The sequence below is a fragment of the Giraffa tippelskirchi genome, chromosome 7 (genome assembly GCF_054371585.1).
Source record: "Giraffa tippelskirchi isolate mGirTip1 chromosome 7, T2T-mGirTip1v1.2.pri, whole genome shotgun sequence".
In the NCBI taxonomy this organism is placed as follows: domain Eukaryota; kingdom Metazoa; phylum Chordata; class Mammalia; order Artiodactyla; family Giraffidae; genus Giraffa; species Giraffa tippelskirchi.
The window spans coordinates 3002306-3030273 of record NC_137281.1 but is presented as its reverse complement, the minus strand read 5'-3'; the positions used below and the strand labels follow the sequence as shown (position 1 = coordinate 3030273).

General features: G+C 56.1%; 3 protein-coding genes across 30 annotated transcripts; all 3 read left to right on the top strand.

Moving 5' to 3' along the window:
• The first annotated feature begins 1961 nt into the window (after positions 1 to 1961).
• Positions 1962 to 8161, top strand: DNAAF3 (dynein axonemal assembly factor 3). Of its 4 annotated transcripts, none has more exons than XM_081505475.1 (12): positions 1962 to 2058; positions 2147 to 2251; positions 2521 to 2663; positions 3009 to 3102; positions 4939 to 5096; positions 5388 to 5570; positions 5683 to 5808; positions 5900 to 6022; positions 6233 to 6356; positions 7002 to 7113; positions 7281 to 7355; positions 7440 to 8161. In XM_081505475.1, exons 2-12 carry the CDS (start codon positions 2167 to 2169, stop codon positions 7846 to 7848), a joined length of 1632 nt encoding a protein of 543 aa, XP_081361601.1. In that variant the 5' UTR covers positions 1962 to 2058; positions 2147 to 2166; the 3' UTR covers positions 7849 to 8161. The 4 variants fall into 4 exon arrangements, with proteins under 4 accessions (XP_081361601.1, XP_081361600.1, XP_081361602.1 ...); XM_081505474.1 differs by having other exon boundaries at positions 6999 to 7113; XM_081505476.1 differs by having other exon boundaries at positions 6233 to 6463; positions 6999 to 7113.
• Positions 6402 to 13904, top strand: TNNI3 (troponin I3, cardiac type). The gene is made up of 9 exons (XM_081505506.1): positions 6402 to 6463; positions 9476 to 9635; positions 9935 to 9950; positions 10097 to 10183; positions 10614 to 10655; positions 10926 to 11057; positions 11427 to 11516; positions 12328 to 12504; positions 13178 to 13904. Exons 2-9 carry the CDS (start codon positions 9625 to 9627, stop codon positions 13259 to 13261), a joined length of 639 nt encoding a protein of 212 aa, XP_081361632.1. The 5' UTR covers positions 6402 to 6463; positions 9476 to 9624; the 3' UTR covers positions 13262 to 13904.
• Positions 13905 to 14899: 995 nt separating this feature from the next.
• On the top strand, positions 14900 to 26734 carry TNNT1 (troponin T1, slow skeletal type). 25 transcript variants are annotated; one of them, XM_081505480.1, is made up of 14 exons: positions 14900 to 14947; positions 16315 to 16365; positions 16474 to 16487; positions 16723 to 16752; positions 16968 to 17000; positions 17835 to 17856; positions 20095 to 20158; positions 20509 to 20625; positions 20846 to 20923; positions 22909 to 23022; positions 23176 to 23285; positions 25570 to 25660; positions 25779 to 25819; positions 26586 to 26734. In XM_081505480.1, exons 2-14 carry the CDS (start codon positions 16334 to 16336, stop codon positions 26629 to 26631), a joined length of 792 nt encoding a protein of 263 aa, XP_081361606.1. In that variant the 5' UTR covers positions 14900 to 14947; positions 16315 to 16333; the 3' UTR covers positions 26632 to 26734. The 25 variants fall into 25 exon arrangements, with proteins under 25 accessions (XP_081361606.1, XP_081361607.1, XP_081361605.1 ...); XM_081505481.1 differs by lacking the exon at positions 16968 to 17000; XM_081505479.1 differs by lacking the exon at positions 17835 to 17856 and having other exon boundaries at positions 16968 to 17028.
• The last annotated feature ends 1234 nt before the right edge of the window (positions 26735 to 27968 follow it).

Here is a 27968-nt window from a genome sequence, read left to right as displayed (position 1 = left end):
GATGAGTGAAAGTACACTGATATTTTAATTGAATGTTGTCCTGTATTTGGGGATTATCAGACATCAGAATTCTCTCAAGTGTTAATGCAGTTGTAATTGTTTGGTCTTAGAAAAAGTAAAATATGACATCATGCTGACAAATTTGAGCTAACTCAGATTTAAAGTAAATTGTTGTATCGCTTGAAAAATATGTCAGTGGATCATATAATCAGTACTTATTTGGAGTTTTGGTTTTGTATAATTCAGAATAAAAGATACATCTAGAAAAAAAAAATTAATGGCAGGATCTGATCCTTCACTTGGGCTTCTCTGCTGTAGTCTAATCCTGACCCTGTTCTAATAAAACTTTATTTACAAAAGTACACAGCCTGTGGTCATAGTTTGCCAATTTCATCTCTTAAATGACTGCATTAAAATAGCATTTTATTCCTACAGATACAATAGTTGTAACTAACCTCGAGACCATTGATAATAGTAAAATATAATAAAATAGGAAGTGGTGAATTTTGAGTATGGTCAAGGCTGTATATTGTCACCCTGCTTATTTAACTTATATGCAGAGTACATCATGAGAAACGCTGGGCTGGAAGAAACACAAGCTGGAATCAAGACTGCCGGGAGAAATATCAATAATCAGATATGCAGATGACACCACTCTTATGGCAGAAAGTGAAGAAGAACTAAAGAGTCTCTTGATGAAAGTGAAAGAGGAGAGTGAAAAAGTTGGCTTAAAGCTCAACGTTCAGAAAACTAAGATCATGGCATCTGGTCCCATCACTTCATGGCAAATAGATGGGGAAACAGTGGAAACAGTGTCCGACTTTATTTTGGGGGGCTCCAAAATCACTGCTGATGGTGATTGCAACCATGAAATTAAAAGATGCTTACTCCTTGGAAGGAAGGTTATGGCCAACCTAGATAGCATATTTAAAAGCAGAGACATTACTTTGCCAACAAATGTCCATCTAGTCAAGGCTATGGTTTTTCCAGTGGTCATGTATGGATGTGAGAGTTGGACGGTGAAGAAAGCTGAGTGCCGAAGAATTGATGCTTTTGAACTGTGGTGTTGGAGAAGACTCTTGAGAGTCCCTTGGACTGCAGGGAGATCCAATCAATCCATCCTAAAGGAAATCAACCCTGGGTGTTCATTGGAAGGACTGATGTTGAAGCTGAAACTCCAATACTTTGGCCACCTCATGCGAAGAGTTGACTCATTGGAAAAGACCCTAATGCTGGGTAGGATTGGGGGCAGGAGGAGAAGGGGACGACAGAGGATGAGATGGTTGGATGGCATCACCGACTCGATGAACACGGGTTTGGGTAGACTCCGGGAGTTGGTGATGGACAGGGAGGCCTGGCGTGCTGCGGTTCATGGGGTCACAGAGTCGGACACGACTGAGCGACTGAACTGAACTGAACTGAACTTTTATTTAGTGTATTTTACTGAATTTAATTTTTAGTAATTAATTTAGTAAAACTAACTTTTAGTAATTACTATGTGTAACAACCAGGTCACAAAGTTCTCCAAAATTTAGCAACCAGGGCTGGCCCCAGCACTTGGCTGTGTTTCCTCCCTGGTGAGAGAAGTCCTGTGTGGTAGAGCCAGGGTGAGAGGGAAAATGGGGACACAAAAGTGTACCGTTGGAGGTCTAGTTCACCTCAGTTTAACTTGGGTTTAAGATTCGGTTCCGTTCTGTCTAAATGTTGGATCGGTCCAGGCCGCCTGCTTCCAGAAATTTGGACCGCCCCAGGCTCCGTCCCAGCCTCTCCTGGCCCCGCCCCCTGGCCCGCTCTGTCGTCATGACGACCGCGTCCTCAAGCCCACAAGCCTGGGTGGTCGTCCCTCAGCGCCTCCATTGGCCAAAAGTTCGCAGCCGGCAGGTCTCGCTCACTCTCATTGGCCAGTGGATCGCTGCTGTGCCAGCCCGCACACTCCCATTGGCCGAATGATTGAAAAGGGCGGGGACTATGGGCAGCAGTTGAGGTGGGGCCTTCCGACCTTAGCGCAGCCCAGAGCCGGGAGGCAGGGGGTGTCTCGGGTTATTTGGAAGGATAAAGGTGAGGCGGGTGTGGAAGGGGCGAGAAGTCGGGGGAGGGGAGAGGGGAACGGGTGGGCGACAGAGACTCGATGTTTGGGGATTCCCAGGTTGTCTGGACCGCACGGCGATGACTACGCCGGCAGGCTCGGGCACGGGCTTTGGCTCTGCGTCCTGGTGGGGCCTGTCCCCGGCAGTGGACCTGCAGGCTGAGAGTGAGTCCCCTACTCAGGATCACAAATCGTGCGACACAGCCGCTGCCTTCACAGCCTGGCAGACAGCGCGCTAACGTTCTCGGGGGCTCCAAGGGCGCACCCCACTCCCTCCCAGTGGGCAGCCTAGATGCCTCTGTGGACTCCGAGTTCAGGAACTCTTAGAGGCACAGCTCCGGTTGAAACCGAGGCCAGGGGTGCAAGTCCTGCTGAGGGTGGCTGCAGGGGCCCCTCTCCAGGCCGCAAACTCCAGTCCGCTATCATCTTATCAGGTCCTCCTGTGGATCCAGATTCGCAGGCCGATACAGAGCACGAGACCCCCGAGCTAAAAGTGCTGCTGTTGGGTTCCGTGGATGGGCGGCACCTGCTACGGACCTTGGCCCGGGCAGCTCTCTGGCCTCGAAGGAGGTTCCACGTGAGCTGGGATTATGGGGTCTTGGAAGGAGGAGGATAAAGATAAGAGCCCAGTTTCCTGAGTCCCTGAGGGAGGAGGACCAGAATCCTAGATCCTGGGGAAGGATGGGGCTGGAGTTGGGGGCTCCTGGTTTGAAGTGGGGGGAAGTGCCTAAGGATGGGGCCTCCTGAGTAGTGATGGAGAGGAGGGTTCTGAGTGCCCACGTTTCTCTGATTGAAAGAGCGGGACTGGTACACAAGTCTCTGGGGTCCTGTGGAAGGAGGGGGCTGAGGCTTCCAACTCCTGGGTCTGCTGGGAGCCAGGGACACAGATCTCAGAATTGTTCTTCCCTGCCCGTCCTTTTAGTTTTATGTGCTGGAGAATAATCTGGAAGCTGTAGCCCGACACATGCTGATCCTCAGCCTAGCCCTGGAAGATCCTGAGAAGATGGGGCTGCAAGGTCAGCAAAGACCCAGGCCATCTGGCCCCCAGCCCCTTCCCCCTTCCTTCAGGAATTCTGGCATTTCAATGGTGAGATTAAGCACGTTGCACATGGTTCCCTGTTCCATCACTTGCTCACTCACTTGGTAGCCCTTACAGCCTCAGCTCTTCCTACCTTTGAAATGGGGCTAAAAAGAATGCTTCCTAGAATCATTCAGAGAATTTCAGAAGATAATCCACATAAAACTCTCAGAACTGTGCGTAACAGTGTAAGCATTCAAAACCTCCGATGAGGGAGAAGCCCAAAAGAGATCCAGGGACTCACTGAGAGGTCGTGAGTCCCCCGAATGTGGGGACGGTTTGGCTGAGCTGAGCTCTGTCCTGCCCAAAGCCTCCATCAGGCCTGAGTCTCCCCTAGTGAGAGGTATGAAACCCAGGGAATCTGCCTGGAGGAGACATTCTTGGAAGTGAGACTATAAGAAGGAAGAGGAGAAGGAGGATTTGGGTGGGAAATTGACTGTTTTCCAGTAACAAAGACTTCAGCTTGGTGCCTAGAGCCGAGTCTAGACTCAGACAGGCTGTGTTCAAATACTGACTCTGCTTGCTGTGTGACCTTTGGGCTAGTGTCTGTCCCTTTCTGGGCTTCTGTTTCTACATTTATAAAATGGAGATCCTAACAGTTCTTCCACCATAGAATTCTTATAAGGGTTTAATGAAAAAACATGCATGGCTCCTGGCTTATGATATAGACTCCACACATATTATCGATTATTGTTACCGTGATTAAGGATGGTAGGTTTCATTAACAGCCCAGGGCTTTCAGAAGACATTGCACAGATTTCTTAATGCACCTTGTAAAGGCTCTTAAACTAGAACTTATCTAACCTAAGTAAAAGTATATCGTTCTCTCTTATAAGGTTCTTAAACAACTAAAATGAAACTATGCATTGATACCGATATATATTAGTGTATACAACTAAAGGTAAATAGTTCTGTCTTAGTCGCTCTGCTGCTGCTGCTGCTAAGTCGCTTCAGTCGTGTCCGACTCTGTGTGACCCCATAGACTCCCCCGTCCCTGGGATTCTCCAGGCAAGAATACTGGAGTGGGTTGCCATTTCCTTCTCCAGTGCATGAAAGGGAAAAGTGAAAGTGAAGTCGCTCAGTCGTGTCCGACTCTTTGCGACCCCATGGACTGTAGCCTACCAGGTTCCTCCGTCCATGGGATTTTCCAGGCAAGAGTACTGGAGTGGGGTGTCATTGCCTTCTCTGGTCTTAGTCGCTCAGTCGTGTCCAATTCTTTGCAACCCTATGGACTGTAGCCTGCCAGGCTCCTGTGTCCATGGGATTTCCCAAGCAAGAATACTGGAGGGGGTTGCCATTCCCTTCTCCAGGGGATCTTCCTGATCCAGGGATCGAACCCTGGTCTCCTGCATTAGCAGGCAGATTCTTTCCTGCTGAGCCACCGGAGAAGACCTAGTTCTGTCTTACAAGATTCTGCTAACACTCATAAATCTTCATTCCGTCTGTCTATATCTATATATAACCTTTCCTTTTCTTTTTTTTTTTTTTTACCTTTCCTTTTGTAAGGTAAGAGAAACTTAAGCAGGAAATTCAGGATTGGGGTTACCTGCGGGGCGGGGCGGGGCGTAGGAATAGGCGAGGAGAACCAGGTGAGGTGTAAGTCATTCTTCATGTTTCAGCTTTTGGGATGGCTGGGGAACTTGCCTGGGTCCCCCATGTTCATTTCACGACTATGAAAGAATAAGATCTCTGTAAAGTGGGGTCACCGTCACCGATCTCACGTGTGGACTCACCCCTCTGCTCCCTCCACGTATTTTCTCCCCCCTCCCCGCAGAGAGGAGCGAGACCTTCCTGGAGGTGTGGGGGAACGCGCTGCTGCGCCCCCCGGTGGCTGCCTTCGTGCGCGCCCAGGCCGTCCGCCTGGCTCACCTGGTACCGGAGCCCGACCGCCTGGCGGAGCAGCTGCCCTGGCTCAGCCTGGGCGCCCTGAAGGTGCCTCCGCGCGGCCTCCGACAGTCCCCGCCTGGGACCCGGGTGGCGGCCCGGCCGTCCAACAGGGTCTGCGTGGATGGAGCGGGCTGAGGGCTCCCGGGCTCCCACCGGGCCATATGGCCCAGAGGGTGGCCTCTGCCCTCGGAGCCTCGGTCCCTTCAGCGGAGAGCCGCGAGAATCGTTCCCCACGCCCCGGGGGGGTTGGGGTGGGGAAGGGAGGGTCGGGGGAGACGCCACGGTCCCTGCAGCCCCCTCTCCCTCGTTCTCCCCCATGCCGGCCTGGCCGCGCAGTTCCGCGAGCGCGATGCCCTGGAGGCGGTGTTCCGTTTCTGGGCCGGAGGGGAGAAGGGGCCCGAGGCTTTCCCCATGAGCCGCCTGTGGGACTCGAGGCTGCGCCAATACCTGGGCTCCCGGTACGACGCCCGGCGCGGCGTCAGCGACTGGGACCTGCACATGAAGCTGCACGACCGCGGGGTGAGGGCTGGGGGGCGGGGCTGGGGTCCCCGGTCCCGGGGGTGGACGAGGCGGGGCTGGGGCCGGTAAGTTTCACGGAGACCTCTTTCCTCGCTCCATCCCCTCCCTTCAGGCCCGAGTCATCCACACCCGCGAGTTCAGGCGCTGGAGGGACACGGGCGTCGCCTTTGAACTCAGAGACTCCAGCGCCTATCACGTGCCCAACCGGACCCTGGCGTCCGGTCGCCTCTTGAGCCACGTGCGTGCGCCCTGGCTGTTGCTGCTTCTCGCGGGTGGGGAGCCCCAGAACCCGAGTTCCCCAACATCATCCTCTCTCTGTGCTTTCCCAGCGCGGGGAGCGCGTGGCAGCGCGCGGGTATTGGGGGGACATCGCCACGGGGCCCTTCGTGGCCTTCGGCATCGAAGCGGACGACGAGACCCTCCTGAGGACCAGCAACGGGCAGCCGGTCAAGGTTTGAGGCTGGAGGTGCTGGGCCCGGGGGTGGGTACGCGAGGCCCCGCCCCTGTCGCCCGGGCCCCGCCCCCGCCGCCCGGACTCCGCCTCTGACACCCGGGCCCCGCCCCCGCCACCAGCCCCCACTCCTGCCGTCCGGGCCCCGCCCCGGCCGCCCAGGCTCCGCGGTCCTAGCTCAGTGTCTGGACGCGTCCCTTCTCCCCCAAAGACCGCGGGAGAGATCACCGAGCACAACGTGGCAGAGCTCTTCCGAGAGATGGCCGCCTGGGGGCGCCCGAGAGCCGCCCAGGGGGACCAGGAGCAGGGCGGCAAGGAGGGAAGCCCGGAGCCCGGTAAGCCGCTGACCCGGGATGTTCCCTTGACGTGGCAAGCCGGGCTAGAGTGCTCACGCCTGGAGGAGAGCAGGACCCAGACCCTCGTCCCAGGCTTCAGGCTCCAGGTATTTCAAGTCCAAGCATGGACCGGTACGGTGTCTAAAGCCTGGACAAGTGACCTCCCCTTCCCGACATCCGGTCTGTTTTTCTCTCTTCTCTTTCTCTCTTCTCTTTGTGTTTGTCTCCTTTTCTAACTCTTGACACCATTTTTACCATTCTGGATCCTAATAGCAGAATTATGATCCTACGTTCAGATATGCAAGAGGCTGAGAGCATTTTAACGAGGTGCTAGGTTTCAGATCACCGTTGGAGAATCCCCCAACCCCACATCTCGTCGTGCCTCCGTCTACGCATTACCTAGGTTGGCCCTCCCGGGTGAATTAATGACTTGTGTGGCTATGGGCCACCCACTCTCTTTTCTTCTCTTGAATCTCAGTTGTCTAGTCTGTAAAATGGGTCTCTGCCTGCCAGGCCAGTCTTCCCAGAATTTTCCAGGGATCTACCTAAGAGAAAGGATGACAAAAGGCCTGAAGACGGACAAGGAGAGTCATCTCCAAGCTTCTAGTGTCTGCCTAACCCTGCCAGTCTTCCCTTCCCCAGCAGCCCCTGCCCCGGAGCCCTTCACTGTCCACTTCCTGTCCCTCGGTTCTGCCCACACCCTTCACCACAAGAGCTGCTACGAGGGACAGTTCCAGCTCCTCTACGTGGCCTGTGGGTAAGAGGACCTGGGATGCGCCCAGATTTTCCTCACCCAACCCCCCCCCGTTAGACCCAGGAATCCAGGCCCCCAGACCCTCGTCAATCAGTGTCCAGGTCCCAGCCCCCCTTCTTTGCTCAGGACCTCAAAGTCCGAGCCTCAGCCTTCCCCTTTTCTCTCCGCAGGATGGTCCATCTTCTCAGCCCCGAGGTGGGGGCTTGCGTGGCCCCTGGAGGACGCCTGATTGTCGAATTAGCCCAGTGAGCCAGCAGAGGGCAGGGCGGACAACTTCCAGGCTGAGGGCGGAAAGCGGAGCCCCCTAACCTGCCGCTTCCTGGTTCCAGGTTCCTAGTGGACCTGCGGCCGGAGCAGCTGCAGGCGTTCTCCAGCCGGGTCGGGGAGCTAGCACAGGCGGCCGGATTCGCCCCACAGTTGGGGAGCAAGCCCTCAGACATCTTCGCACGCTTCTACAAGGCGGGGGGCTCAGCTCCCAGCCACGAGGACCCGACTGTGGAATCTGGGACTCCACCCCCTGAATATCTTGCCCAGCTCCTTGAGGCAACCAACCCGCCCTCTGAGGACCAGATCCAGCCCCTTGAACTGGGTACCCCACCCTCTGAACCCCTCAAACTGACCTCAGAGTCTCAGGCTTCACTCTTGGAGGCTTCAGTTCCGCCCACAGGGAGTCAGGCCCCCAAACCAGAGAGTCTGGCTGTTCCTCCAGAGACCGAGTCCCCCACCCCCGACATCTAAAGTCTGGTCCTAGAATGAGAACGCGCCTCTAGAATACTCATTTACTCTTTCAACAGTCTCACTCGGCGCCAGAGGTGTCGCTAGCATTTCGGATTCCATTCCTGGTATCCTACATTTATTCCTAGAATTCTAGACTGTTCTCTTGAGTTCTACCTTTCAGTCCCAGACTCTGAAAACAGCCTGGAAATCTAGCCCTGGGGCTCTGCTCAGGCCCTCTGCGTGGTCCCCTCATCCCATTCCTGGCTGGGGGTGTCGCCTCTCACAGGCTAGTCTACCCTCAGGTGGTCCAAGTAAAGAGAGCCAAGAACTCTTCTCCAGGTGTCCAGTCTTTCCTGCCCTCAGTCTGTCTCCAAGAATGGGAGAGGGAGGGGGTGTGGGGAGTGAGCGAGAGGTGAATTTTTATGTGCTACCTGATGAAGCATATTAAAAAGCAGAGACATTACTTTGCCAACAAAGGTCCGTCTAGTCAAGGCTATGGTTTTTCCAGTGGTCACATATGGATGTGAGAATTTGACTATAAAGAAAGCTGAGTGCTGAAGAATTGATGCTTTCAAACGGTGGTGTTGGAGAAGACTCTTGGGAGTCCCTTGGACTGCAAGGAGATCAAACCAGTCCATCCTAAAGGAAATCAGTTCTGAATATTCATTGGAAGGACTGATGCTGAAGCTGAAACTCCAATACTTTGGCCACCTGATGCAAAGAGCTGACTCACTTGAAAAGACCCTGATGCTGGGAAAGTTTGAAGGTGGGAGGAGAAGGGGATGACAGGATGAGATCGTTGGATGGCTTCACCGACCCAATGGGCATGGGTTGAGTAAACTCGGGGAGTTGGTGATGGCCTGGCATGCTGCAGTCCATGGGGTTGTAAAGAGTTGGACACGACCGAGTGACTGAACTGAACTGCTGAAAGCCTGGGCACCCCACACCTGTATCCTCAAGGGAATCAGCAAACTTGACTGATTGGGTAACAGGTTTGGGGCACTGAAACGGAGCATACCACGGTGAAGAAGTTCCAGCCTCAAGGAGACTGCAATTTAGTGAAAGGGCCGGACCCCCGGGCCTGAGGGAGCAGGGGCTGGGGGCCTGGATCCCCGGGTCTGAGGGAGGAGAGGCGGGCGGCCTGGACCCCTGGTCTGAGGGAGGAGGGGTGGGGGGCCTGGACCCCCTGGTCTGAGGGAGGAGGGGCCGGGGGCCTGGATCCCCGGGTCTGAGGGAGGAGAGGCGGGCGGCCTGGACCCCGGGTCTGAGGGAGGAGGGGTGGGGGGCCTGGACCCCCTGGTCTGAGGGAGCAGGGGCCGGGGGCCTGGATTCCCGGGTCTGAGGGAGGAGGGGCCGGGGGCCTGGATCCCTGGGTCTGAGGGAGGAGGGGCTGGGGGTCTGGACCCCCGGGTCTGAGGGAGGAGGGGCGGGGGGCCTGGACCCCTGGGTCTGAGGGAGGAGGGGCTGGGGGTCTGGACCCCTGGGTCTGAGGGAGAAGGGCCTGGATTCCCGGGCCGCCAAGGTGAAGGGGTGATCCAGCTGGAGCATGGCCCGCTCCACCCCTCACGCGCCCCGTTATCTCGAATCCTGGGCAGGGGGAGGAGGGGGCAGCAGTATATTTAGTCTCCCTCCTCGCCCTTTATCTCAGTGTCCTCAGTGAGGTTTGACCAGACCGGACGAGACAAGTCCCAGGGGCCAGGGGCCTTCAAGGTCACTCCGGACGCCCCCTTCCTGACCCTCCAAGAGCTCCTTGCCCCCGGGGTTCTGCCTCCCTCAGCTCCTGGCCTGAGACCTAGCATGGCGGACCGGTGAGTGAGAACTGGTAACCCGGGCTCCTGAGGCTGGAGGTGGGTGGGGGGTTATCTCCCGCGTCCCTGTGAGAGGTGAGAGCTGCGAGCCTGGACTCCATTCTGAGAAGGGAGGTAAGGACAGGAACCCCGGGTGTCGGAATGAGGTGAGAGTTTGCGAATCCAACCCCTAGGAGCCGAGAATGGGGAGCTGGTGGGCCGGATCTGTGGTCAGAAGGGCCTATGGGGTCCCTTGGGACACAGACTAGACAGAACCCAGGCCCACCGGTAACCTCCTTTCCTGATTTCTCTCCCTCCAGGAGCGGCGGCAGTACGGTGAGAGCGGGCTTGGGCTGGCCTCGTGTGCCCGGGGAGGGTGCTGAAGGGAGGGCTCTAGGGAGACAGACTGGAGCCCTGGAAGACGGAAAGGGGTTGGGAAGGGGGGTCCCTGTGGTGACTCAGCTCCATTCTCCCAACCCCAGGCGGGGGACACGGCCCCCGCTCCCCCACCTGTCCGACGCCGCTCATCAGCCAACTATCGTGCCTACGCCACGGAGCCGCACGCCAAGGTGAGGTCGGGGGCCAGCGGGTACGCGGGGCCGGTCGGGAGGCTTCGCGGGGTCTGTGTTCAGGTTCTTAGGGCACCGGGGTCCTGGGGAGGAGGGGCGGAGCCAGGGCCCTCATGGGACTTCGGTCGTGGGCAGAGCCCAAAAGGAGGAAGGACTTCATGGGACGGGCTTAGCAGAGGCCCGGCGTCTGATTGGTGCGAGCTTGCCTGTGGGCGGAGTCCCGCCGCCTCTGGACCAGAGATCGCTTAGAGACGGTGGGCGGTGCCTAGCTACAGACCCTAGATTGGTGGATGGGGATGAGGGGCGTGGCTTCCCGCGGGCTGGAGTTGGAGGAGGGACCTGACTTGAGGGGGCGGGGTTCGGATGCTCCTCCCGCCGTCCTCCTTCGGGTCTTCCTCCCTCATTCTTCCTTGCTGTCTTACCCCGGCAGAAAAAGTCTAAGATCTCCGCCTCGAGGAAACTGCAGCTGAAGGTGCGGATGAGCCTGGAGAAAGGCTCGGTGTCTTCAGGGGGCGGGGCTTGGACGTTGAGGGTGGGGCTTCGGGTGAGCGAGTGGGCGGGGCCTGGAAAGTTTGGCGGAGGGGTGGCCCTGCCAGGGAGGGCTGGGGCCTGGGAATGATGGACATCAACCTGGAGGGGGCAGGTCTCTGGAAGCCGGCCTGGGATTAGATTAGGGTGAGGGTGACTACCCCGCAGCGTCCTTATCCCAATACTGGGCCGCGTTCCGGCACCCCCTCCCCAGACCCTGATGCTACAGATTGCGAAGCAGGAACTGGAGCGAGAGGCCGAGGAGCGGCGAGGAGAGAAGGGGCGCGCTCTGAGCACACGGTGCCAGCCCCTGGAGTTGGCCGGGCTGGGCTTCGCGGAGCTCCAGGTACCGGTTCTCATCAGGGACTGCGGCCCAGCCAGGGCTCCCAGGTTCCTAGTGTCCGATCTCGCGTCCCTTGGGATTCAGGGGTATACTTACGATGCCTCCACTCTTCTGCTCAGTACCTTCAGCCCAGTTTGCCAATCCTCACCCTTAGGAGTTCAGAAATGTGGCCCGCAGCTGCCTACAACCTCAAAACCCAGAGACTGGTTCCTCCAGCCCAACTCCAGTCCAGATTCTCAGAACCTCTGACTCAAGTCCCCAGGGTCTGGCTTCAATCTACTCCTCTCCAGGTCCCCAGCCCCTCCTCCCTCAGACCCAGAGTCCAAACCCCTGGGGTTTCTCCTCACTACACACACCACATTCCTCCACCAGGACTTGTGCCGACAGCTCCATGCCCGCGTGGACAAGGTGGATGAGGAGAGATACGACGTGGAGGCGAAAGTCACTAAGAACATCACGGAGGTGGGAGGCACTGGGCAGCCTGAGTCCCTTCGGGGTAGGGTGAGATGCCTCGGGCTCTGGTCTCAGCCTGGCCCCTTGCAGCTGCTTATAGCTGCAGACCGGAGAAGGCACTGGCGACCCACTCCAGTCCTCTTGCCTGGAAAATCCCATAGACAGAGGAGCCTGGTAGGCTGCAGTCCATGGAGTCGCTAAGAGTCAGACACGACTGAGCGACTTCGCTTTCACTTTTCACTTTTATGCATTGGAGAAGGAAATGGCAACCCACTCCAGTGTTCTTGCTGGAGAATCCCGGGGATGGCGGAGCCTGGTGGGCTGCCGTCTATGGGGTCGCACAGAGTCGGACACGACTGATGGGACTTAGCAGCAGCAGCAGCAACAGCTGCAGACACCAGGAGACCCAGGACAACTCTGTGAACCTGGCAGGGAGGGGCCAGAAGGATGAGCACAAAACGGTCAGGGAATGCTGTTCCAGGCAGAGGGAACAGCACAAAAGCCAGAAGGGGGCAAAGCAGGAAATATGTTTGTGAATATTTGTGGCTGGAGCCTCAAGTGTTGGTAAGTCAGCTCAAGTGTGAGACAGGGACCTGTAAGATGCATGTAGCTGAACTGGGATGTGTCAGTGGTTTTCAGAGATGAGGCTGAGGCAAATCCGGATCCAGTTACAGGATGGGGAGCTTGGATTTCCTCCTGAAGGTGGTAGAAGCCTGAACTCGGGAGAGCCTGGCTGGGATAGGAGAGAAGGGTAGGGAGGAGGAGTGAGGCAAGGAGGAATAGGAGGAGGGTCTCCACCTCCATTTATGGCTTCGCCCAGATCGCAGATCTGAACCAGAAGATCTTTGACCTTCGGGGCAAGTTTAAGCGGCCCACTCTGCGTAGAGTGCGGATCTCTGCAGATGCCATGATGCAGGCACTGCTGGGCGCCAGGGCTAAGGAGACCTTAGACCTGCGGGCCCACCTCAAGCAGGTGAAGAAGGAGGACACGGAGAAGGTGAGTGCGGCTTGGTCCAGGAAAGGGGGTGCTTAGGAGTGGAGGTAGTGGGCAGCAATCTTAGGACCCAGCCTGAGGGCGGGTGACACTTGGATTGTGGGGAGAAGTATCTGGTAAGGGTGCTCCACAGGAAGTCTAGGAGGAGTACAGGAAATGCAAGAGGAAGACAGGATGTAGAAGAGGAAGACAGGAAGTGCATTTGGGAGAATGGAAGTGGCAAGGAATCAGGAAGTGCATGAGGGAGACAGGAAGTCCAAGAGGGAAACAGGAAGTGCAGGAGGGAGAGGAAGTGCAGGAGGGAGACAGGAAGTGCATGAAGGAGACAGGAAGTCCAAGAGGGAGACAGGAAGTGCATGAGGGAGGCAGGAAGTCCAAGAGGGAGACAGGAAGTGCATGAGGGAGACAGGAAGTGCATGAGGGAGACAGGAAGTCCAAGAGGGAGATAGGAAGTGCATGAGGGAGAGGAAGTGCAGGAGGGAGACAGGAAGTGCAGGAGGGAGACAGGAAGTGGGGCATATTGGAAAGGATTGTCTGAGGGGACAAGAAATATTCCAGAACCAGATCCTGCGATGGGCATCTGGAAGAAGTGACCCAGCAGGCAGGAGGGCAAGTGGAGGATATCTGAGCATCTGTAGACCAGGAAGACATGCTAACCTCTGACCCATCCCCCCAGGAAAACCGAGAGGTGGGAGACTGGCGCAAGAACATCGACGCATTGAGTGGAATGGAAGGCCGCAAGAAAAAGTTTGAGGGCTGAGCTGACTGCCCACTGCCTTGACCCTGGCCTTGAGGATGGCCCCGAGGAATAAAGCTTCTCTCTGAGCTGGGGGTGGCTGGCTGTCTACTACTGGGGGCGAGGAGGGCGGTTAGGTGGAGAGAGGCTGGAGAACTTGGGGCAGGAGGGGTACAAGAGCGCAGCAGGAGCAGAGTTGGGTCTCCACGTGGGAGTGCACAGAGGTGCAAGACCAAGGAGACCAAGGCCCGAAGACAGATGCCCGGAGGCACAGACTGACTGAGTCAGAGACACAGGCCAGAGAGAGGCAGGCAGAGACCCAAAGGCACAGGGAAAACAGATTCACAGAAAGAAGTGCACAGAAAGAGGGACTAGAAAGACAGATATACACAGTGAGACAGAGATGAGCTTACTCTGGAAGAGAGAAATAAGGACCCACAGAGAGAGGAAGGCAGAGACACAAAGAGACCACACACACACACACTCACACACACACAACAGCTAGGAAGATAAAGACAGGCACAGAGCTAAAGACACAAGGGGCTTCCCTGCTGGTCCAGTGGCTAACACGCTGCGCCCTCAGTGAAGAGGGCCCAGGTTCAGTCCCTGGTCAGGGAACTAGATCCTACAGGCCACAACTAGGACTCAAGGCAGTCAGATAAATAAATAAGTATTTTAAAAAAAGAAGAAGAAGAAGACAGCAACTGAGTCACAGACAAGGACAGGGAGACCTGGGGACACAGACGCCCACAGACAGACACTAAGAGACGCCAAAGTGCAGAGACGCCCAGAGAAATGCAGAGAGAAGAACCGGCAGACAGACAGGCAGAGTGAAGAATTCAGAGACACAGAGGTGCAGAGAGAGGCGGAAGAGAGCCCCAGAGTGAACCCCCAAGAAATACGGAGACAGAGGCACTGAGAAGCCCAGAGGCGTGATGAGCCCCTAGAGTTCAAGGTCGCAGCTCGCCTGGGAAAGGGGAGGGGGATACCAAAAAAGATCAGTGTCATATGGAGGTGGGAGGGGTGAGGTCCCGCAGAGTCTGACACCGCCCCCCCACCCCCTCACACACCTGCTGCCCCGCTTTAGCGCCTGTTGTCACCAGAGTGGAATCCCAGTGGCAGACAAAGGGGTGGGGGTTGGGGGGGGACAGAAAGATGGACGGAGACAGAGGTGGGGAGAAGCTGAGCCAGACCCACAGTGACAAACAGATGGCGAGTCACGGAGACAAAGGAGAGACAGACAAGAAACAGTGTATGTGAGGTGGATGCCCAGAGAGAGAAAGGGACCCTTTCGTGCAGGGATAAAATCTCCCTCAGACCCCTTTCATCAACAAACCTCCTCCAAGGACCGACTGTAGTGCTAAGCCCAGTGGCTTCAGAGAACAGGGTGCCAGTGCCCTGGGCGGTGGGGAGCCCGAGGGTGACCTGACCCAGCCCGGGGTTCCTGGGCAATGCTTTTGGGATGATGCAGAGGCCTTGGAACAGCCAGGAGGTGCCTGGACCCTAAAGTGGAGCCAAAGCGGGGGTGGGGGGTTGGGGGCGGGCAGGGCCGCCTCTGAGCTGGGCTGAGACTTGGAGGAAAGGAATCTTCTCCCCCTTGCCCTCCCCCTGGGGCGGGGCTCAACCTCTGGCTATAAACCGGGGTGCTTCAGCCTGCCCAGCAAGATTTTGCCCCGCCGCTCTCTCACACCTCTGCTGACCCAGACTCAGGTAACAGCCCCCCGTGATCTCCAGGGGTGTCCTCGGGGGAGGGGGCAGAGGAATGGGAGACATGAGAGGTGATGAGGAGAGGTACAGAGGCAGATCTGGGAATTTGAGGGGGCCAGGCTCTGGGGACTGGGGATGGAGGGGGGATGTATGAGGATTTGGGGGTTATAGAATCTAGGGGTGCTAGCGTTTGGGTACCCCAGAATAGAACACCTTAGGACCTTGGAGCTCTGACTCCGAGGGAATCTCAGAAATTGAGTCCCTGAGCTTGGACGGCAGACACTCTGGGTGTCAGGACTGGGGGTCAGTGTCTGCGGATGTAGGGCTCAGAGTCACAGAATCTGAGGCCTCATGGCTGGAGGTAATATAATTTGTAGTGTCATGTTGGGGGTAGCATGAATCAGGCCCCTGAATTTGGGTATACAGATTTTTGGGATCTCATAATCTTGAGGTTTCAGAATTTAGGTCAAGACCTAAGGGATCAAGATTTTAGGGTGTCTGGACTCACAATCTGCAGGGTCCACAGTTGGGGGGAGGGGTCTCAGAATCTGGAGATACCAGGACTTGCTGGTTTTCAGAATTCGTAAATTAGGATCTGTGTGTATTAGGGTTTGGGGAGGTCTCAATCTGGGCACCCTGGGGATTTCAGAGATGGGAGGTCTTAGTATTTAGGGGTCAGGGTGACTTCTGGGGACAGAAGCTGCTCTTGTGGGTCCTGTCCCCTCCTTGGCAACGGATGAAGGTGAAAGGAGGTGACAGGTGGACAGATAACCAGCCAAAGGGGAGGGGGCTCTGGGGGCGGGAGAGGACGTCGGGGGTGATTAATTCTCCCAGAACCCCCCCCCCCCCGCCCTCTAATACTTTTCAGGAGATGCCCTCTGTGTCACCCGATGTGACATCACCCAAAATAGACGCTGGGGGCGGGGCAGCTATTGTCTTCAGGCCACCGTCCCTTCCCAAATACCTTCTCCTAATCCCTAACCCAGATCAGGTTCCCACGACTTGTCATAAGACAAAAGAGGACAGCTGTGGAGAGGGGCGGGGCTGCAGCCCGGGGCTCGGCCCCATCTTACCCCCTCCCCCGCCCCCGTGCCCGGAGTCACCGGATCAGGAGGTTGAGGAAGTGGGGGCCAGAGCCCTCCTCCCTCAGACCCGGGGGTCCAGGCCCCCAGCCCCTCCTCCTCAGACCCGGGGATCCAGGCCCCCGGCCCCTCCTCCTCAGACCCGGGGGTCCAGGCCCCCGGCCCCTCCTCCTCAGACCCGGGGATCCAGGCCCCCGGCCCCTCCTCCCTCAGACCCGGGGATCCAGGGCCCCGGCCACTCGTCCTTCTGGACCGCACCCCATTGGGCCTGTTCTCTGCTGTCTGTAGGTCACACCAGGACCCCAGGATGTCGGACGCCGAAGAGCAGGAATATGAAGAGTGAGTGATGCCGGCGGGAGGGGTGTGGGGCTGGAGCGACGGAGACCCCTCCCGCCTTCAAGGCTCCTAATTCTCTCCCTCCCTCTTTCCTTCCCCCCGGGTCCTCAGGGAGCAGCCTGAAGGTGAGTGGGGCGCGGGCTGGCCTTGGGGTGGGGTTGGGGCGCCTTGCAGCATCTTAGCCCACCCCGCCCGACGCCCGCGCTCCTGGTTCGCACAGCCAGTGGGAAGCGCTCTGAGGGGCCCCCCTGTCGGTCTCGGATCGGACTCGACCCCGGTTCTCCCTGTACCCCCATCTGGCGGCCCCCACCCCTCCCCGGGACCCCTAACGCCACGCCCTCTGTCCCCCACCCCTTGCAGAAGAGGAGGCCGCCGAGGAGGAGGAGGAAGGTGAGGGGCCGCACTCGGCAGGTCGGAGCCGGACGCATGGCCGGGGCCGGGGCAGGGGCGGGGACGCTCGGCCGGGGTGCGGGCGGCCGGGCGGGCTCGGCCTCAGCTCCTCTAACAGCCTCTCCCCTCTCTCCCCTCCCTGCCCCCCGCGTCCGCGCGCGGCCGCTCCCCTCCCCGGCCCCCCACCCCCTCGCTTCTCCTGCGCCCCCTCCCAGCCCCCGAGGAGCCGGAGACGGCGGCAGAGCGAGGTAACCGCGGCTGCTTCGCTTCCGGAGAGTGATCCGGGGCCTCGGGGCCCCGACCTCCGCGAGGACCCGCTCCGCGCCCCGCAACCCGCGCCCGGCCCGGCCCTTTAAGCCCGGAGCGCACTCGCGCCCTCTGCTGGCCGCGAAGGGAAACAGCCTCGCGGAGGCTTTAACCCGTTCCCTTCCGTCTTAAAGGGACCGACACCCAAGCCTTCCTCCCCAGACTGGAGGGACACGCACAGAAGGGTTGGGTGTTTGCGGAGAGGCACCCCTCCCTCCCTCTCGTCTTCGCCTGTCCCTTACTTTTCTCCTTCATATACATTCAAAGGTTGGGGCCTGGGTTGCCGTAGGGGCTAGCCGTGGTAGGGGGGCGGTCTGGATTCCTGTGCCTCTGGCTGGAGAGGGGGCCGAGGACACAACTCCTGGGTCACCGAGCGAAGAGAGGGCGTGGGGCCGCCCTGCACTGCTAGGTCTTGATGGAGGAGGGTAGGAGCTCTGGGTATGTAGGTCGAGGGGCGGGGGCGGGGATTGCTTTTTTTTTTTTGGTCTCCTTATGGTCTGGAGGTTTGGACACCTAGGTTCCCAGCGATGGGGGAGGGGGATCCCCCACACCAGTTCTGAATGTATATCTGATGCGTGTGACCCTCTCCCTCCTAAAGGCCACCCCATTTCCCTTATCCTCTTTTACCTCCCCCCAACCCCTCCCCCGGAGCTGCAGGAGAAGGGGACTGGGCTTGTGGGAACCACCGCTCGGGGAGGGGCGGGTCCCTCCTGTGGATGTCTTGCCCACCCTGCCACGAACTCTTGCTAATTATCTCTTTGTATCCCCCTCACCAGAAGAGGAGCGCCCCAAACCAAGGTGAGATCCTAGGGGGGTGGGGGTCCCCATCACATCCTCTTAAATATATCCCCCACCTCCAGAGACAGGGTGCAAGAGAGGCAGAGAAGGAGAGTGAGGAAATAGAAGCAGAGGAAGGGACAGTGATTTCCACAAACATTTCTGTGGAACTTTACACTTGGGTGTTTGGCAAGAGGCAGACTCTGCCTGCCCCGCTGGTGAAATAGACCCAGATCCAGCGACTGGAGCACAGTTGTTTGATCGCTCTTTGCGACCCCATGGACTGTAGCCCGCCAGTCTCCTCTGTCCATGGGATTCTCCAGGCAAGAATACTGGAGTGGGTTGCCATGGCATCCTCCTGGATCTTCCAGATCCAGGGATAGAACTCACATCTCCTACATCTCCTGCATTGGCAGGTGGATCCTTTACAGCTGAACCACCCAGGGAAGCCCATGGTAGCACAGAGGAGGGGACTATCTGTGCCCTAGGCAATCAAGGAAGGCTTCCCAGGGGAGGTGATGCCTGAGAGACAAGGAGTTTACTAGCTGAAGGAAGTATAAGGGAAATGGTAGATGAGGAAGTGAGTGGTGTGTGCAAGGTTCAGTGTTTCAGGGGACAGGTACAGACACAGGAGGATCCAAACTAGGCAGACCGCTGGAGTCATGAGAGCTCACGGAGGGGAAAGAGGAGCCCTGGAGGATGTAATATTGGGACCAAAGCTTGGCAATCCAGGACTTGCCTGGCATTCCAGTGGTTTTAAGACTATGCTCCCAATGCAGGGAGTATGAGTTTGATCCCTGCTTGGGGAACTAAGATCCCACATACTGTGTAGTGCGGGTAAAAACTAAAACAAACAAAACAAACCCAAAGCTTAGAGATGCAAAGAGGCAGCAACTTGAGCATAAGAAGCAGAAATCCTTTGGCCCTGTGCAGACAGTGTGTGAAGTTCACTGTGGCTATAGAGGGATGGGGCCGTGGAGGCCAGGGCAGGGGGGAGCCAACGCAGGGTTTTGAGCAGAGGAGGCAAACGATCAGATCTGGGGGAGGGCCAGGTGCACAGGAAAGCACAGGTGAGCCTCAACGACAGGGAAGGCTTGTCTGAGCAGGGAAGTTCCCAGGGGCGGGTGTGGGGGCAGTATATCAAGGGAAGGGCATTGCAGGCAGGGCAAACGCATGTGCAAATGTCCGGGGGCATTGGGGTTGCATGACATGGCCAGGGAACTGTGGGACGAGGTGAAGCCTAAGCTGGGGCAGAGGGCTTAGGGTAGAAAGGGACCACCAACTGAGAGAGACCCCCAGGGTTCGGTGTTGTTTTGCCATGCCACGTGGCATGTGGGCTCTTAATTCTGAGACCAGGGATGGAACCCACACCTCCTGCAGTGGGAGCACAGAGTCTTAAGCCTGGACTTCCAGGGAAGTCCCAGGAACCCCAGGTTGATGAGCTCAGTTTGGGCAGGGTTTGTGCAAAGACAGGAAATGTTCACGAGGCATCTGTTCACTGGTATCTGGGGTTTGAGAAAGTCTGTGCTGGAGTCAGAGGCAAATCCTCGGTAAATGATGGCAATTGAAGTCATGGGAATGATTGACTAACCTATGAATGAATCAAATGAATCGAAGGGCAAAACTCCCACCAGGGGACAGGAGACATCGATGGGACAGGAAGAGAAATAGGAAGCGAGTCAGGAGGAGGCGCAGACTTGGAAACCAAAGAAGGGGCATTTCCCTGGTGGTCTGAGGGTTAAGATTCTGCCCTCCCAATGCAGGGAGCTTAGGTTCAAATCTTGGTCAGGGAACTGACCCACATGCTGCACCATGCAGCTAAAAAAATAAATTTAAAAAAATTAATAAAGAAAGAAAGAAGATTCTAAGAAATGGGAGGACCCCAAGGCTGGAAATCAAGGGCAGCCGCTCATAGCAGCACCACCCAATACAAATACAACGCAAGCCGCACATGTAACTGAATTTTTTTTTTGCTAGCTGCATTTAAAAAAGTAAAATGGGTAAAATGAATCCCAATAGCATATTTTACTCAACCCGTTGTACCCGAAATCGCATCATTGCGACACTAAGCCATATAAACGTCATTAGTGAAACATTTTACATTCTTTGGTTCACCCTGTGGAAGCCAGGGCATGCATTTCACCGCAGCCCGTCTGATAGGGACCTGCCGCACCGCAGGTGCTCAGGACCCACGTGGGGCTGATGCTGCCCCGCGGGAAGGTCAGGGCACTCAGCGTTTCTTCTCTTCTGTCCACGCAGCCGGCCCGTGGTACCTCCTCTGATCCCGCCAAAGATCCCAGAGGGGGAACGTGTGGACTTCGATGTAAGTAACAGACGCCCCATCCCAGGCAGGGCTGCTAGCCTTCAGGACGAGAATTAGGAAGCGGCGCCCCTCCCTTCTTCTTCTTTTTTTTGGTCTTTTCCCTTTGTGTGCTTGCTTTCCTGCTCTCCTGGAATTGCGTCCTCACGGCCCCTAGGGTCAGAGCAGGGTGTTCGCTGCCATCTGCTGGGCATTGAGCGCACGGCAGCCGTCTGTCCCAGCGGACGGTCAATCCCGCCAACTCTTGCGGTCCAGGGGTCTCCCTCCTGACGCTTCTCAGAGGTGTTGAGGGGCTGGCGCCTTCTCGGGGTACCACCTGGGGATGACCCAGGCTCCCGCCCTCGGTCCCCCAGGACATCCACCGGAAGCGCATGGAAAAGGACCTGCTGGAGCTGCAGACGCTCATCGACGTCCACTTTGAGCAGCGGAAGAAAGAGGAAGAGGAGCTGGTGGCGCTGAAAGAGCGCATCGTGAGTGGAGGGCGGTGGCCTTCCCCCAGTTCGCCCCTCTCCTCCCACCCTCTGGGTCCCGAGAGATACGGAACACGGTCGTTGTCCAGTGCACACCCAAGGCTGAAACTTTCGGGATCGTACCCAAATTGATGCTCGTCTCCACTCCTGACCCGACCTGGGAAGTGATAAGGGGGTGCCTGGTGGTCCCTGCACCCCCTCAGCCCTCTGCCTCCTCCAGGAGCGGCGCCGGGCGGAGAGAGCCGAGCAACAGCGCTTCAGAACCGAGAAGGAGCGAGAGCGTCAGGCCAAGCTGGCGGTGGGTGCCTCCCCTCCTGGGAGCGATTTTCCATTCATGATCTTCTCTGTGACCTCAAGAAAGTCCGCATGCTTATTATCCATGGATCTTGCTGTTGGAAGGGACGGAAACCCCAACCCCAACTGAATTTAGCGGAAAGAGAGTTTTATTGGCTCATATAACTAAATTGTCTAACGCATGTCTGCTTCAGGCACGGCTGGATCAAGGGACTTAAATACTATCACAAAGACCCAGCTTTTCTCTTCCCCCCTTTGGCCTATATTTATGTGCACAATGTGTCCCGGAGGGTGTCTGGCATGTTCCTGGTCTGAGCTTTGAAAATCCTGACTCCTGTCAGTCCTAGGCAGGAGTAACCAATGTCCAGCAGCAGCTCTGGCTTAAACTCCTCTTTGTCTCTGGCACAAATCCTAGGATGTTTTCAGATTGTTTACCTGCCATTGTGGAATAAATCACTGGCTGGTTGGGAGAGAGTGAGTAGAACGCCCCCATTGCTTTACGCCTTGGAGACATGACCTGACTTGAAATCAGGAATGACTCACTCAATTCACTATTTTTTTTTTGGCCGCACCTCGAGGCATGTGGGATCTTAGTTCCAGGGATCGAACCGGTGCCTCCTGCAGTGGAAGCGCAGATTCTTAACCACTGGACCACCAGGGAAGTCCCTCAAACCACTTTTAAAGAGCAGGAATTGGGTGGTGTGGTAGACAAAGGACTGGTCTCCCAAAGATGTCCACTTCCAAATTCCCAGAGACTATGACTGTGGGACCCTACACAAGGAAAGGGACTTGGCAGACTCGATTAAATTAAGGATCCAGAGATGGAGAGATCCTCCTGGATTTTCTAGGTGAGCCCAGAATTATCACAAGGTCCTTACACAGGGATCTTTGAAGATGGAGGAAGGGAACCCGAGCCAAGGGATGCAGGCAGCCCCGAGAAGCTGGAAAAGGAAAGGGGGTGACTTCTCCCCTCACGCCTCCAGAAGGAGGCTGTGTGCCCCATGACTTAGCCCCTGAGACCCGCTGCAGACTTCTGACCTGCAGAAATACAAGATGATAAATTGACATTGCTTTAAGCCACTATGTTTGCAGATTACAGCAGTGAGAGGAAATGCATTCAGGTGGGGAATTATGGGCAAGCCCCACACCATCATGCCCACCTCGCCTGCCCCTCCAGTGGGGAGGGGGCTTTGGTTGGGGCGAGCCTCTAATTTTGAAACATACAACGCAGACTTTGGGGATGTGGTCACACCTCAGTGAAGGCATTCTGGAGCCCCTTCCTCAGGCTCAAGGCCAAGAGCCTCTTTACTGTCCCCCACACTCCCATGACCAGTTACCCTCTTTGCCCCTCTTAGGACAGCCCTTCTCCTCTCATGAGACTAAAGGAGAGTAAGTCTCCGAGAGGGCAGGTACCTACGCGGAGGTCACACAGCAAGATCACCGCTGGCCATTGCAGGCTGGAGCATGCAGAGAAAAGCAAGCATATCCCAGCAACCCCCCAGGTTAAGTTTTCCTGGGGGCGGGGGCAGCATATTAAGGCTCAGAGAGGACGAAGGACTGGCCGGTGATCACACACCCAGGCCTGGAAGGGCCCGGAGGAAGTATTGGCATCCTTGTCTGTTCCGATATTGACCTTGTCTCTCGTGAGCTTCCCTGGTGGCTCAGACGGTAAAGAATCTGCCTGCAATGCAGGAGACTGGGGTTCGATCCCTGGGTTAGGCAGATCCCCTGGAGAAGAAAATGGCAACCCATCCAGTAGTCTTGCCTGGAGAATCCCAAGGACAGAGGAGCCTGGTGGGCTGCAGTCCATGGGGTCGCAGAGAGTCGGACACGACTGAAGCGACTAACACTCATCTTCTCATGCTTGAGTCTGATTGACCCTGATTCACTCAGTGCAGAATCGGCCTCCCCCACGCCCCCTTCAGGCGCCCTCCCCTCTCAGTCCAGGGGGGTGGGGAGGCCCAGGGGTGAACCCCGTTCTTCCCACAGGAGGAGAAGATGCGGAAGGAAGAGGAGGAGGCCAAGAAGCGGGCTGAGGATGACGCCAAGAAGAAGAAGGTTCTGTCCAACATGGGCGCCCATTTTGGGGGTTACTTGGTCAAGGTGAGCTCTGCCTGCTGAGGCCTGAGGTCTGGGGTCCCGGGGGAGGCAGCTGGGGTCTGAGGGAGGAGGAGCTGGGGGCCTGGACCCCTGGGTCTGAGGAGGAGGGGCTGGGGAGCCACCCCCCACCTCATGCTGCCCCCTTCCCACCCTCAGGCAGAACAGAAGCGAGGAAAGCGCCAGACGGGGCGTGAGATGAAAGTGCGTATCCTGTCTGAACGTAAAAAGCCCCTGAACATCGACCATATGGGAGAAGAACAGCTCCGGTAGGTGGGAGGGGCCCGCGTGTCAGACAGGCAGGCGGGGTAAGCCCTGGCCCAGGTCTGAGTGGACGGAAACCCCGGCGCTGTGTGGCTTCGTGCAGGCATCTCTCCCTCTCTGGGCCCCTCCCCTGTGGGGTGTGTCACTGATGCAGGACCTATGTTTTTGGTGCCAAGACCTGTAGAGTCTGGGAGATGATAGGGAAACCAGACCACAGGGCTGACCAAAATTGAGGCGATAATGTTGTTCTGATGATGTCCCTTGGAAATTCCAAACTGGCTCCATCTTCTGCCGGAATTAAAGCCAGACACGCTGGCAACAATTTCCCAGGCCAATCTCTTCCGGACGGAGCTCTGTCTCTCCGTTCACAGTTCACTCTGGGCACAGCCAGCTTCTCAGGATAAGCCCCTAGAGGGAAGGCCGGGGAGGGTCTTCCCTCGGGGGCCTCCTCTGTGTCTCAAGGGCCCAGGCATGGCCCTTAAAGTCACACCCACCACCCCAGAGGTGGCGCGGTGAGGGGACTTGGAGCTCAACACCTGAGACCTCTTGCCAGGGGCTCAGTGTCAGCTCCACCGCTTAAGCTCTGTGATCTTAGGCACAGTGTTTACCTCCTCTGAGCCTTGCTTTCCTCACTGGTAAGAGGAGGCTGTGATAACCAAGTCTACATCACACAGCAGTGAAAGGTCAGTGAGCTGGTCATTGTCATCACAATGGGAGCAGTAGCCGCCTGTGGAGGGCTTGCAGCTCCGTGAGGTGGATACCATAATACTATTATCACCCTCATGTTAGAGCTAACAAACCAGAACATTGAAAAAACTGGCAAACAGAAACAGGCACAGAGAGGTTAGGAACCTTTCCAGAGTTGCACAGCTTGCAGGCACAAGACTGGGGATTGGAACCCAGGAAGTCTGGTGTGGTAGTCTGTGTTCTTCATCACATATTTACGAAGGGGTATGATGGTAAATGCTTCCCAAGAGGATCTCCAGAGGCTAAAAGTCCACATCTTAGCGTTAGCTCATTTCCATGGTGTAAATGCTCCCAGGATGCTGATTTCAAACCCCCAGCATGGGGACCCTGCGCTCAGAGTCAGGGGATGGATATTCAGAGTCGGCTCCAGCCCCCTCCCTCCCAGATCACATTATCATGGGCCCTGGACTAAATAGTACATCACTAATGCTCCTTTTCCTCCTCTCTTCACCCTGCACCACACGTCTGCTCATCATTTGGGTCCACTGATATTTTTGGAGGATTTCAAGTTACTTAAGTTTTATTTATTCAATAGAGATCATACGATGGTCTATAAAAATTTAAAATAAAATATACCACGGAAGAGAGAGCATTTGAAAACCATTAGCTGGCAAAGGAAAACCATTAACTGGAAAAAGAAAATAAAGAATGCTGGTAAAACTAAAAAGAGTAGTAACAACTAGCTTTATCAAATGTTTACTATGGGCCAGATACTTTATACCTGTTCTCTCATCCTCTAATGGCTCAAGGCAGTAGATTTTTTGTCAGTTCAGAATAAGTTTAGCCTTTAATAACTGAGATCCAACTATAGCAGCCTAAAACATAGAGGTTTGTTTCCTTACATAGAAGGAATCTGTAGTCCACAGCTGGTATGGCAATTCTACAAAACAATTAAAGACTTGGACTTCTATTTTTCTGGTCCACTACTTTTAGTCCAATATTTCCATCTTCCAAATCACCTCATGGTCCAATGTGGCTGCTGGCGCTCCAGCCAGCACATCCAAGCAGCAGAAAGAAATTGCAAGGCAAGACCCACAAAAGCTTACCTGGAAGCTCCACCCAATGACCTACTTTCATCCCACTGGCTGCCCTACCTGCAAGGGAGATTGGGGAGAGTAGTAACGCAGTCTACAGCAAAAAGTTCTAAGGAAGAAAGGGACAAGGGATATGGAGGGGACAACCTGAAACTTCTTCACCGTTTTCTTTCTGCAGTTTTCTGGAGAGGGAAACAGAATCCTCAGGGGACTCACTTGGCCACAGTCTCAAGCCAGAGAATTTCAGAGCTGGTGTTTGAACCTAGGCTTTCTGACTCCAGGACCAGAACCCTTAGCCATGCTATCATTCTCCCTTAGAGAGACATGGACATGGAGAAGCGGGCAGAGTTAAAGACCCCTTGCTGCAATCCACTTTGCATATTAACAAAAGGGCCCCAAATTATTAACACAATGGCACCAGTAAAGCCGAACTCAGAGGGTTCCCTCAACCCCTCTGGGCCCGGGGCCGGCCTGGCTCGCTTCATCGACAGCCCTTCTGCCCTGCCAGGGAGAAGGCCCAGGAACTGTCGGACTGGATCCACCAGCTGGAGTCAGAGAAGTTTGACCTGATGGCGAAGCTGAAGCAGCAGAAATATGAGGTGAGACCCGTGTTTGCTGGAGGCCAGGCCGAGCTGGGGGCTTGGGGCTCAGCTGGGGTTGTGTCGGGGCAGGGGTGCCTCTCCGACCCGCTCTGCCAACACCTCCCTGTCTCCGCAGATCAACGTCCTGTACAACCGCATCAGCCACGCCCAGAAGTTGTAAGTGTGAAGGAGCCCTGGGCCCCTTCCTCTGACTCTCTCTCTCCTGCTGCCCCTGACTCTGAGTGTCAGCCCCGACCACCCTTTCTTGGGGGCTCCGTCTTCACCCCTCTTTCTCTGGAACGTTCTCACAACCTGTCCTTTTCTCTCCATCTCCGGTTCTCTTCTGGGGTCTCAATCCCCCTTTCTATGGCCCTCTACATCACTGGTCCACCAGGCCGGGGGGAGGGGGTGATCTTGCCCCCCTCCCACCCAGGGGACATCAGGTGATGTCTGGAACGCATTTGGGGAGGGGGTCCTAGGGGCCCCTGATGGGTGGGGCTCAGGGCTCCTGTTCAGTGTCCTGCGATGCTCAGAACGGCCCCCAAAGGTCACTGGTGCTGACGTCGAGAGGCGCGGCTTTTGCTCCGTTTCTTGCTGTCTCCCCGCTCCCCTCCTCTCTCTCTTTCCATCTTCTCTCTGCCTCACTTTCCATCTTTCTCTTTCCCCCCCAGCCTCCCCGGCCCTCTCCCTGTCACTCTCCCCTTCCTCCCCCCAGCTCTGTATCCATAACCATTTATCAGCGCCCACAGGAACATCCTGAGCTGGCCCAGTGATAGCACCTCCCACCCGTCGGTGGCCCGGTGACCGCTAATCGCGCCACCCCAGGCAGCGACCCCGCCACGAGCAGGCAGTGGCGGGCCTCTTCCCCTGGCAGGGAGGGCGGGCCCCATCTCAGAGGCGGGTGGGGAGGCGCTGCTTCCTGACACCCCTCCTTCTCCTCCAGCCGGAAGGGGGCCGGGAAGGGCCGCGTCGGAGGCCGCTGGAAGTGAGGAGCCGGGCACGGCGCCCCCCACCCCCCACCCCGCGAGGCACCTGGGAGCCCTTGGCGTGTGCGTCCATCCGGGGCTTGAAATAAATGCTCCCCCTGCAGCACGTGCTTGAGTTCCGTGTTATTATGAACGCCCAGCTGGCCATGGCGAGGCCACCAGCTCACAGCTGCTGGGGGAATCCTCTCAACAATCGTGATGACCGTGTGTAAGGCTGACCCCTCACCCACAGCTGGTGGTCGTGCAAAACGGTGCGGCCGCTCCGGAAAGGAGTCTGGCAGGTCTTCAAAAAGTTCACCATAGCGTTACCGTTTGTTGTTGTTTAGTGGCTCAGTTGTGTCCCAGTCTTTGCGACCCCGTGGACTGTAGCCCACCAGGCTCCTCTGTCCATGGGATTCTCCAGGCGAGAACACTGGAGTGGGTTGCCATTTCCTTCTCCAGGGGATCTTCCCGACCCGGGGGTCAAACCCACATCTCCTGCATTGGTAGGTGGGATCTTTACTGCTGAGCCACAGGCCCTAGCAATTCCCCCCAAAGAGAACGGAAAATCTATATTCTCCCAAACATGTGTACAGGAATCTCAGCAGCAGCAGAGCTCAGGATACCCAAGTGGTGAAAACAACTGAAACGTCCATCCACCAGTGAACGGATACGAGGGAATACTATTCAGCTGTAAAAAAGGAATGAGGCTCTGACACAGACTTCAGTGTAGATGAATCTGCAAATCAGAGTGAAGGAAGCCAGATGCAGATGGCCACACATTGTGTGATTCTGTTGATGTGCAATTTCTAGAAGGCAAATCCACAGAGGCAGGGAGTCCAGGTGGTCTCCAGGGACGCAGGGGAAGGAAGGAGTGGGGGAGGGTAATGGCTAGAAGGAATGGTGCTTCTTCTGGGGGTGATGAGAGTATTCTGGCATTACAACCTTGTAAATAGACTAAAAAAAACCCCTCTGATCACATTACTATTAATATATATATATAATTCATAGTATATATAATATAGTATATATAATAGTATATATGATATTAATATATGAAATAGATAACCAACAAGGACCTGCTGTAGAGCACAGGGAACTCTGCTCAGTGTGTTGTAGTAGGCAGTCCAGTAGTTAGGACTCCGGGCTTCATCCCTGGTTGGGGAACTATGATTGCAAAAGCCACACGATGCAGCAAAAAAAAAACAAAAACACAAACCCCAAATGAATAACCTATAAGGGAAAAGAATCTGAAAAAGAATGTATATATATATAATTGGGTTACTTTGCTGTACACCTGAAACTAACACAACATTGTAAGTTAACTATATTTCAGGTTTTAAAAATGGCTAAAAAAATAA

What these genes read in the sequence shown, in the direction of transcription:
- TNNT1 (XM_081505479.1), top strand. Translation starts at nt 16,334, where the DNA reads ATGTCGGACGCCGAAGAGCAGGAATATGAAGA. An exon ending in GGGAACGTGTGGACTTCGAT is followed by an intron (nt 20,159 to 20,508) that starts GTAAGTAACAGA and finishes TCGGTCCCCCAG; the next exon opens with GACATCCACCGGAAGCGCAT. An exon ending in AGCGTCAGGCCAAGCTGGCG is followed by an intron (nt 20,924 to 22,908) that starts GTGGGTGCCTCC and finishes TTCTTCCCACAG; the next exon opens with GAGGAGAAGATGCGGAAGGA.
- DNAAF3 (XM_081505474.1), top strand. Translation starts at nt 2,167, where the DNA reads ATGACTACGCCGGCAGGCTCGGGCACGGGCTTTGGCTCTGCGTCCTGG. An exon ending in CCGGTCGCCTCTTGAGCCAC is followed by an intron (nt 5,809 to 5,899) that starts GTGCGTGCGCCC and finishes GTGCTTTCCCAG; the next exon opens with CGCGGGGAGCGCGTGGCAGC. An exon ending in GCAACGGGCAGCCGGTCAAG is followed by an intron (nt 6,023 to 6,232) that starts GTTTGAGGCTGG and finishes TCTCCCCCAAAG; the next exon opens with ACCGCGGGAGAGATCACCGA.
- TNNI3 (XM_081505506.1), top strand. An exon ending in CCACGGAGCCGCACGCCAAG is followed by an intron (nt 10,184 to 10,613) that starts GTGAGGTCGGGG and finishes TTACCCCGGCAG; the next exon opens with AAAAAGTCTAAGATCTCCGC. An exon ending in TCACTAAGAACATCACGGAG is followed by an intron (nt 11,517 to 12,327) that starts GTGGGAGGCACT and finishes GGCTTCGCCCAG; the next exon opens with ATCGCAGATCTGAACCAGAA.